Here is a 10,959-nt window from a genome sequence, read left to right as displayed (position 1 = left end):
AGCCGTGCGCGCCTCCGGCAGTCCTGCGGCCGAGGCCGATGGAAACCTCCAGAAGGACACCGTGCGGTTGGCCCCCCGCGGGCCCCGTCCCAGACCCCGGGGAAGCGGCCTGGGCCGCGGGGCCGCCCGCCGTCGCGGCCGCTCTCGTCCCGACCCCGATGGACCCGGCTGGGTGTGAGTGGGAAGGGGGACCCGCGCGAAGGGGGTGTGGTGCCGTCGGCAGTTCCGGGTGTCGGGCCGAACCCTTGCCCCGGGGGGAGCTGCTGTCAAGTTAGGGAACTAGAATATTCTAGAGCGATGCCCCTCCTCCTCCTCGCGTGGCGACAGAGAAGCGTGTCCAAGAACCGCTTTTGCAGAATCGTAAACCCCGACGCCATCGTTGGGTGGGACACTGGTGCCTTCCGAGCTAGGAAGCGGTCAGGTTCCATCCATCCCTAAGAAGAGAGCCTTTTTACATTCGGTTCTTAGAACCCAGCCTGGGAAGTTTTGCTAGGTGGCAGCATAGGCTCGAAAATGGCTAAGTGACCGATCACACCGAACATTTGTTACCCCTCAGAAAGGAACGCAATCCCATAGTAAGTTAACGTGGGAATGGCAAGACTAGCATTCTTCATAAAATTATAATTAATGTTGTGAGCTGTAAAGTACTTCGTCCATGGAAAACTTACACAAATAGCTTTGTCATCCACTTCTTACATTTAGCAATTACCAGTCTTTTGCCGTATAATATTTAATCCCGTCCTTTTACTTTCCTATCTCAGCCCTACTACTCTTTTAGTGTACATTTTTCTCATCTGTACATTCCATAACTTTATAACATGCCTATAGAGTACAGTATTGTATATTTTAAATTTTGTAGATAGGATATCTTATCAACATGGCATCCTTACTCTGTACATCAAACAGGATTGTTAATGTTTCATAATATATACAGGTGTTCTGCATTTATTTCAAATACTGCATTGTGTGCATCGTATGTATTAGGAAACATTATGTAAGAATGCTAAAATGGAAAGTTTGTGCATCAGCTTTTCTACTGCCTAAAGTGTGTCTTCTAGATAGATCCTTAGTAATTTTGTTAGATGTTGCCAAATTTTCCTTTAGAAGAGGTCCAAAATTTACATTTCAGTGAAATTGCGGAGGGAGTGCTTGTTTCTGCGCAGTCTCGTGGGCAGAGTGCCTTTTCCAACAACAAGTTTTCCTACAGGTTAGTCTAAATTCATGGCAAAGTCAGTACATCTCCAGTAGAAGCTAGTCAGCTGGCTAAAAGAGTGCCAGCCAGCCAAACTCTGCTACCAGCATCCTATGACGGAAACTCATTATCGACACTCCAAAAGCACAACTTACTCTCTCAAAAGCAGATTCACATTAGTAACAAATTTATCTTCTGTGGCTATTAATGTTCCTGTGAAACATTGTTCCTATCTACTGCTCATTATCAATTGGAGTGCAGAACTACCAAAAGGGATTGTACTTGATGATTCAGTGTTGGCTATAAGATATCTATCCTCATTGGATTTCTGAGTGGCTGAACTATAAGCTCTTTTTTTTTAACTTGTACTGCATTCTGCCAACATTTGCTTATTGTGGTTCCCATTTTTATATTTGAGTGAACTTTCTTTAATTGGCTCACATGGTTCTTTCCTTACACACATGTTAACTTTTCACATTATTTATGATTGTATTTTTGTATTTACCCAAGAAATGATCCAGCTTCCCCTGACTACTGATTTTACCAGATTAAGAGTATCTGTCTGCCTAAAGTCTAGGTGCACCTCACTGTCAGCTCTTGTACCATCAATCGTGAACTCAAAATCTTTTTCTTCTGAATGTCCTAAGTACATTCTTTTGCTGCTTAGAATCTGTCAACTAGATTTATCCATCTTAATCATGTTGGCAACCTACATCTACCTCTTTCAATTCTTCTTCACTTTTTCTTCTATTTTCTCTCATTTTTTACTTCTCTCTTAGTTTATTTCATTTCCATTATCTCTCCTTTCTCATTTTCCTCACTTTATTTCTCCTTTCTCTTCCAAGTAATGTCACTCTTTACAATTCTAAAAATGATAGTTTTGTTTGCTTATGGTTAGAGAAATTGCCTTTAAGTACTGCTTTTGCCTCCTAGAATTAGGGGATGGTTTAGGCCTATCTGTGGACCTGTGATTACCTGTGAGTTTTCATTCAACCCACTTTATAATTCTTTTGACAAATAAATTGAAAACCTTTAAAGGCCTAACTGAAAGACTACTATTCATCAGTTTTGGAAATTTAAAGACAGGTGTTTGGAATGGGCAATTGTGAGGAAAATTAAATTGTAATTCCATTTGTCTTTCTCAGTATTTATTGAGAAAGTTAAGCTAGAAAAGCATTTTTTGGTTTGGTATTGGAATGAAACTATGTTTATGAAACATTACCTTTGCTTTGAGTTTTCTTTCCCACTAATGATGAACAATACTTGTTAAATTGAAGTTGTAAATTTGGATACTTCTTTCCCCATGGGAGTGTAACTGAATGTCAACTCTGCCCACTGCAGTTTATTATTAGCTGTTTGGTTCAGCTAGTTAGGTATGCTACTATCGCATGCACCTGCAGAGTTCAACCATTAGAAACATTAATATATTTCAATGCATAATTTAACATTTAGCAGTTTATAAGTAGCTTAACTTTACATTGTGTATCACAAAACTTTTATTACAATTCTGCTTGGGAAATGAGGCAATTCCTTTTTTTCCCACTTAAACCTTGTCTAAAATGTTTTACATTTATCCATAGTATAATTCCTTTTTACCTTAAATAGTTCTGTGTGAAACACGAATTCCAAAGATAATGTGTCTAGGAGAAAAATATTGCACTGTGTGCTTTTTATATGCTGTGTAGTTTATAATAGTAAATGAACAAACGAGTACCACTACCTTCTGCTCATTTATTTAACAAGTACCCGTCAACCTATACTGTATGCCGTGCACTACTTTAGGTGCTAGTGTTAAGTAAATTCAGATACTTGAGTTTCAGGATCTTCTGTCTGGGGGCAGGGGGGGTGTAAAAGACACACTAAACAAATTAAAAATGAAATGTTAATGGTTGTGATCATTTCTAGAGGACTAACTCCTTTTTTAAATTGTTATACTAGGGAATTGATGACTTTTAGAAATGCTAGAAAAGATTTAGAATCTTTTCTAAGAGTCTAAGAATTAGCCAACGAGGCTGATGAGGTGCCAACAAACTAATATGAGAAGACAGAACTCTTCTGAGGGAGGGGGAGGTAAAGACTTGTGATAGATGTGTGTTAAGGAAAAGGAACTAAAAAGGCCCATGACCATTTTAAGAGTGAGTAGGAGCTGCAAAAGAACATTGACGGGGCTACGTTACGCCCAGAAATTTTCTTCTGACAACATTTAAAAGTGATAGAATGAGGCAAGAATTGGTGTAAAGAAACCAGTAAACTGTTCTGGGGCTCATGCCTTTAATTCTAGTTACTCCAGAGTCTGAGATCTGAGAATCATGATTGAAAGGCAGCCCAGATAGAAAAGTCCAAGAGACTCTCCTTCTAATTATCCATCCGTAAAGCTGCACTGGAAATGTAGCTCAATAATAGAGCCCCAGCAATGTGTGAGAAAGCTGAGAGCCAAAAAAGAAAAAGAAGGCAAGGAGGGAGTGAGAGAGAGAACCAGTTAACAGCTGGAGTTGCTGAAAGGCAAGTGGGTAAAGATATCTATATGGAGCCTAGGCTTTTGATTAAATGGGTTTTTATTCTCTAGAGTATGAAAAATGCCAAAAATGATTGAAAGTTTCCTTCCTTTTTTTGGAAATGATGCTGGTGTGTCTAGTATCACTGGGAAACCAATGCAGTGAAGGAAAGGGCTATCTGGGACAGTGAAAAAAGGAGAGATTGCTCAAATGGACTTGTAAGTTATCCAGAATGATGGGGAAACACAGGATGGAAAGAAATTAAAAGCTGCTTGTCGGTGCCTTCATTGAAAACAGGAGATCCGTTGAGATTAATGAAGAATAATGAAGACACAGGGTGATACCAACAGTGTGTTGTTCAGAAGCATGTGAGGATTCTTTATCAGGCACTCTTGCAGGGCATGGAAAATGCTAATATTGAATAGGATGTCTATTGACCTGTAGCAGCTCAGAGTGTATAAAAAAGGACAGTTGCATCTGCAGTCAGTGGCACTGGAGCAAGATAGATGTTTTTATAACAGTCCCTGCATCTGAGGTGAGGGCCCACAAAAAAAGAGTATGGTCCCTCTGGCTGAGGGACAAATGATAAGATACATGATGGACAAAACTTAAGCTTGGGAGTAACATGCCCTTGTACTGAATGCTGGACTGTTATAACATGTGGTTGTTTATAACTAGAGTATTTCCATGTCTTGGCCTATTCTGTTCTTCATCCTTAGGATTTGGCAGTGTTCTCTAGAGGGATGATTTAGCATGTATAGCAGTGTGTGCTCATATGTAGTGCCTCTGTGGGTTTTTTTTTTAATTATGCTTGAAACAGTTAAGTGCTAAAAATAAGAGGGAGGGATGCTTTATAATTGAATTAAATCTCTTCCATACTTTTGTTAATTCAAACACTCATTTAATAAATTACCACTTACAAATACAAAGATGATTAATAGGATACTCTCTTATCTCAGGGAATTCATATTTTGTAACATTCCAAGTTTATTATATCCATCAAGATCTAAGAATGGTATTAAAATATTAGTTGCTGGAAATGCTGTTTTTATTTTTAAATTATAACTTCTTTCTCTTCAGCCTTCCAGAGTATTTTTAGACTGTTTTTATTCCTTTGCCATTTATGGAAAAAGTTTGGTTTAATCAAACCATGAATAAAAATAAGAACTTAATTAAAGTGGTAGACTTCATGTAACATTAGGAGTCAAAATAATGTCTGTCTCTTTCTGAGCTAATTGGCTTGAATTTTGTTTTTATTCCTCAAAGGTTGTGAAGATGAGAAAAGAAGTGAAGCGAATCCGAGTCTTGGTTATCCGAAAACTTGTGCGCAGCGTGAACAGATTGAAAGCAAAAAAGTTAGTCATTTGAAATGATGCTCCTGAAACAAGTAAAATGTCAACTTTGTTTTGATTTAGTACTTAGAGAGTTGGAGGGTGGGGTCTAAAGACTCACACATCCTCTTCTTCCTCATTCTTCACTCTGCTTGCCTGGTGATCTGAGCCACATAGAATGTGCCCTGTCAGCATGGCCTTCTATGGTTTGGGGACATATTTGCTTAAAACGCTGTTTGAAATGTCTCCTTTTCTCTTCAGGATGAAATTGCCATGGGATTATTTATGGTTTTTTTTATTAGAAGTTATTCTGAAATGAATATATCTAGTAAAATGACTGTAATGACTTTTATCACCTTTTTTGTGAATTATTGAGAAATTTGAAGTCTCAGGAGCTTGTGGGTTTATTATGTTACTGTGTGCCATGTCACTATGAAAAACAGATTATATTTTCAACATTAGTATTATTGTTTAAGCATGAACATTTAGAAAGCCTTCAAAATGCGTTTGTTCCTGGTTTCTTCTTTGTAAAAATAATCCTGCTTTCTGTCCTAGACAGATAGTTAACAATCCTTATGCTTTTTTTTTTTACAATTCCAAGTCTCAATTTTTTGTTTAATAAAAATATACCTAACTTGTAGCTTGTAACACATTAAATTAAAAGTTCTTTTGATCAGACATGTTATCTTAGTATTTAGGACTAGGGAGGGCAAACATTAATCAGGAATAGTACAATAGGATGATGTGTAAGTTGTCAGTCTATAACTTGTTAGTGTTTATTGGGGTGGAGTGAGAAAGGGGTAGTACATGATGGAGTGCTTTTCACTTAATGCTTTTTTTGTGTGAAAATACTGTACAGAGGTGTTACAATTACATGGGCAAGATAATGAGTACGTTTCTTATCAAGCATTGTAGCTTTCTCCTAATGCTTTTACTTTTATCATATTGCTTTAAAATTATTGCTGGGGCTGGGAAGGTGGCTCAGTGGTAGAGTGCTTGCCTTGCATGCATGAGGCCCTGGGTTCGATTCCTCAGCACCACATAATCAAAAAGAAAAAAGCCGGAAGTAGCGCTGTGGCTCAAGTGGTAGAGTAGAGCACTAGCCTTGAGCTGAAGAGCTGAGGGACAGTGCCCAGGTCCAGAGTTCAGGCCCCACAACTGGACCCCCAAAAAAAATTATTGCTTAAATATATTCCATTGTATATATGTATTTTGCAGGGGAACTGAAGATGCACTGTTAAAAAACCAAAGACGGGTTCAAAGATTGCTTGAAGAAATCCATGCGATGAAGGTGAGCCTGTGAGGATGTGTATGCTTGTGTATTTGTGTGTATTTTGGTGTCTCCTGTCAGCCTGAACTCTGTGTTGTATGGTACTTGTTTGAACATTCCTGAGAGTTTCTCAAGGCTTATTTGTGGGTCTTATTTATTGGTGAAGAATGCAGCATATTTAAAAACCTGTAATATGCTTAGGCTTGTTTTTCTTAAAACTGACTTTATTGAAGTGCTAGACTAATTTTGAGTCAAAACTGCCAAGCCAAACTCTTCGATGTTTAATAATACCTCATGCTTGCAGTTTTTATTTTACTGTAACTTTGGGCATACAGCCTAAATTAAGCTCAGGAATTATTTGAGAATGTGTATGATGGCATTGGTGGCTGACATCATGCTTTGCCTAATGCCAACTCAATAAATTGTTATGTGATAGGGTCAAAATTTTATTCAGTTCTGTAGTAACTTAAAGTTAGGATTGGACCAACATGGTCTATATGCTTCTTTTTCAACTAGACTCTTTCCTAGCATAACTTTTAGCTCTTCTCATTGCTCTTACTTGGTAGAAACTTTCATTTACTAAATGACATACCATTAAATGTCTGGAAGACAGCTTTATTGCACAACTTTAAAACAATTGGTACCAGCAATTATTGCAATTACAGGGTAATTTTATGTGTATGTTTGGCTATTATAATTTTGGCATAACTGCTGACTTTTGAGTTAAATTAAAAAGTAAGGAAATTCTCGAACAGTATTTTAATTGAGTTGTATCACAGTTTCTCGTGTGTGTGTGTGTGTGTGCGTGTGTGTACGTGTGTGTACGTGTACACGTCCGTGCATGCATATGTATGAGTGCGCACGCACATCAGGCCTGGATTTGAATTCAGGCCTAAACACTGTCTCTGAGCCTTTTTGCTCAAGACTAGCACTCTTTCAGCTTTTTGGTAGTTAATTGTTTTTTGTTTTGTCTTTTGCCAGTCCTGGGGCTTGAACTCAGGACCTGAGCACTGTCACTAAGCTTCTTTGGGTCACAGCATCAGTCTGGATTTTTTAAAATAGTTTATTGGAGATAAGAGTCTCATGGAGATTTTTCTGTCCCAGCTGGCTTCAAACTGTGATACTCATATCTCAGCCTTCTGAGTAGCTAGGATTATAGCCCTAAGCCACCGGCACCCATTTTGGTGGTTAATTGGAGATGAACTTTTCTGACTGGGTTGGCTTCAATCCACAGTCCTCAGATCTCAGCCTTTTGAGTAGCTAGGATTACAGGCATGGGCCATTGGTGCCTGTCACACTTAAAAGGATGGTTGAAGTATGGAACAGGATAAAGCTTTCTCAATTAATTTGAATAAAAACAGGTATAGGAAATGATTCTTTGATAAGAACTATGTATTCTTATATTTGTCCCTCTCTACTTATAGGACGGTAAAATTTATGGAATCCATGATATTTGATCTCCTTTCATTTTCAAGAGTTGTTACCCTCTTTTGTTCATACATTCAGAAAAAAAGAAATGCTCTGTATTTGACAGCTAAATATTATTAGTGTTGCTTTCATTTGCAGAACATTGAGCTTTCTTGCAAACCTTCCAATTCATGGTGTACTATGAGACAGAAATTTTGCCCGCCACCAGTGGCTAATGCCTATAATCCTAACTATTCAGGAGGCTCAGATCTGAGGATCACGGTTCAAAGCCAGCCCGGGCAGGAAAGTCCATGAGACTCTTATCTCCCCTCGAAAGTGGCGCTGTGGCTCAAGCGGAATCCCACAGTTCAAGCCCCACAACGGCCAAAAAAAAAAGAAAGAAATCTTTGCTAGGTGCTGGTGTCTCATGCCTGTAATTCTAGCTACTCAGGAGGCTGAGATCTGAGGATCATGGTTCAAAATCAGCCCAGGCAGAAAACTGAAAGTGGAAGTGTGGGTCAAGCAGTAGAGCGCTTGCCTTGACCTGAAGAGCTGAGGGTCAGTGCCCAGGCCCAGAGTTTAAGCCCCACAGCCAACCAAAAAAAAAAGAAAGAAATCGGGGGCTGGGAAGGTGGCTCAGTGGTAGAGCGCTTGCCTTGCATGCATGAGGCCCTGGGTTTGATTCCTCAGTACCACATAAGCAAAAAGAAAAAAAGCTGGAAGTGGCGCTGTGGCTCAAGTGGTAGAGCGCTAGCCTTGAGCTGAAGAGCTGAGGGACAGCACCCAGGCCCAGAGTTCAGGCCCCATGACCGGACCCTAAATAAATAAATAGAAATCTTTGGAAAGTTGTACTTTGAGGATAGCACCAAAAGGAAGTTATGATTTATCTCTTTCACATTCTCAATATCGAAGTTCTTGTCAAAGTACATGGTCTCTTAAATTTTTCTCTAACTTCTTCTGAAGTTAGAGAAATGTAGTAGTCCTACATTATTCATAGGCTCTGAGCCACTATATACAATTGCTGCTTTTATAAGCTTATATGCAATGTTTGAAAAGTTTGAGAATAAAAGAAACTTAGTCTGTTTAATACTTCTGTTTTGTTTTGCTCAATAAAAATACTTCTGTTTTATCTGTGATCAAGCTTATACATTCAGAAGGTTTCTGTGTATGTCAGTATCACAGTCTGGGTTTTTGTTTTCTCATAATTATATAAAACCAATGTGGATGGAATTGTGGCCTTGTAGAGACCAGAATAGAGAGCATATTCTGGGCTCACTAGTCTGACATTCTTTTCTTTTATAATGCCGTTTAAGCACTAAATTTCAAAAAGACTATATGTTTCTTCTTTTTTTGGCACATAAATTTCATTTATTGAAAGTAATGTTTGCGTTTCAAATCTTATTTCTCACTTAGATGCTGTATTGGTGTTTGTGTAGGGGGACACATGCATGTGTACCAGAACTAGGGCTTGATCAGAGCCTCGTACTCTTGCTTAGCCTTTTTCACTCAAGACTGAGCTGCACCTTCACTTCCAACTAAGAGTTTGACAGATTTGTCTGCTTTGCTGGCTTTAGACCTCTTTCCTCAGATCTCAGCCTCCTGCGCAACTAGGATTGTAGGCATAAGCCACTGGTGCCCAGCCATTTATGAGAAGCAAATACATGTAACGTTTTTCGTAGTTAAAAGGCCATTTGTAATTTTGGAGGAAGGTATTTTTCATGTATATGGGAGTATAAAGAAATAGTGCCAAAACTGTAGACTTAAAAGTCTTAATTAAATTTGGAGGAAAACCTCTGCTTACTCATTTCTTGAAGTGAAAAAAAAAATTTGGCTCATATACCACTACCCATGACATACTGTCCTGTACTCGTTCCCTATGATAATAGGGTATTTTGTTGCCAGATGACATCTTCTTGAAGAAAACCCATGATATTTTTGGAAATGTGAGTTGATTTTTCTAGCCACGATTAAAAATGGTCTGATCTTTATAATACTATAAAATCATAGGTTCTAATTTTATAGGCTATAATGTGTAAATTCCAAGCCTTTGGTACATTTTCAAAAAGTGTTTATACTTTGAATTTTTATATTAATGTGACTTGCTAAGAATCCCCTTTCCTTTGGGAGTTAAAATACCTTATCACCCCACTAGGATCCCTAAGTTTACTTAGCTGGAGACAAAATTAAAGTAATACACTTGTATTACTCAAAATGTGGAAGAAACCCCTTTGAGAATGATAACCGCAGTGACTGTGTGTTTCTGAGCATTGACTATGTTCCTGGTACAAGTCCCGCTTTGTAGTGCAGCCTGGCCTCCCGTATGCTGGCACTGTACCCTGCTACAGTTTGGGGTGTTTTGTTTTTGTTGCTCGTAGTGTTATATCAGGAACCCGAGACTTGAAAGTTTCTTCATTTTTACAGTCACCTTAGCCAGTGCCCTGTGACTGTGCAGCTCTAAGGCAGAAGTTTCCTTGTTTCCTTGCTTAATAGCCCTCTGTACTCTGGTAACATGTGAAAGGATAACCAATCAGTCTTAAGGGTCCTTTAAGAGATTAGTGTATGCTGCTTTTCTCGCTCACTCAACAACTTTTTTTTAATATATTTTTATTGTGAAAATACTGTACAGAGGGGTTACAATTACATGGGTAAGATAATGAGCACATTTCTTATCAAGCATTGTAGCCTCCTGCTTTGTTTCCCCTTCCCATCCCTTCGTATCCGCCCCCTCCATCCCCCTCCATCCCCCCCACCAAAGTTGTAAAGTTCATTTTTCGACATAACGACTTGTACATCTCATTGTTGCAATGTGTCCTCCTGTATCCCTGTTTTAACAATTTGTTTTTTCCCTTCCCCTCCACATATACCAATATCATATATAGTGAAAGCAGGGGTTGTACCATGGGGGAGGGACATACAAGGCAACAAAGACATAATCTTATAAGTATGTTAGAAACCATCGCATGAAAGATCTCTCTCTCTTTTTTTTTGTTAGTCGTGGGGTTTGAGCTCTAGGCCTGGGAGCTGTCCCTGAACAATTCAGCTCAAGGCTCATGCTCAACCACTTGAGCCATCGCGCCACTTCTAGTTTTCTGGTTTGTTTTTTTTTTATTGTGATTAAGTGATTACATATTTTCCCAAATTTCACAGTATTGTGGAATAATGATGCTCATTTAAAGTCACACGCTCATTCTAACTTTCCTGGAGCAAATTGTCTATCACGGTCTATAACGGTGTACACATATACACCATACATGTGATCAGCAG

At 38.8% G+C, this 10,959-nt stretch overlaps 1 protein-coding gene across 2 annotated transcripts in view; it reads left to right on the top strand.

Moving 5' to 3' along the window:
* The first annotated feature begins 109 nt into the window (after positions 1 to 109).
* Srfbp1 (serum response factor binding protein 1) overlaps positions 110 to 10,959 on the top strand; it is a 31,929-nt gene continuing 21,079 nt past the window's right edge. The window contains exons 1-3 of one of the 2 annotated variants that reach the window (XM_013015789.1): positions 110 to 174; positions 4,954 to 5,042; positions 6,237 to 6,309. In XM_013015789.1, coding sequence (XP_012871243.1) covers positions 4,963 to 5,042; positions 6,237 to 6,309 — 153 coding nt within the window. In that variant the 5' untranslated portion in view covers positions 110 to 174; positions 4,954 to 4,962. Of the gene's footprint in view, positions 175 to 4,953; positions 5,047 to 6,236; positions 6,310 to 10,959 lie in introns of those variants that run through there. The other variant, XM_013015790.1, reaches the window with a different exon arrangement.

Source organism: Dipodomys ordii, unplaced genomic scaffold, assembly GCF_000151885.1.
Source record: "Dipodomys ordii isolate 6190 unplaced genomic scaffold, Dord_2.0 Scaffold27, whole genome shotgun sequence".
Classification (NCBI taxonomy): Eukaryota; Metazoa; Chordata; class Mammalia; order Rodentia; family Heteromyidae; genus Dipodomys; species Dipodomys ordii.
The sequence above is the reverse complement of the archived record's forward strand: the minus strand, read 5'-3'. Positions and strand labels throughout refer to the sequence as shown.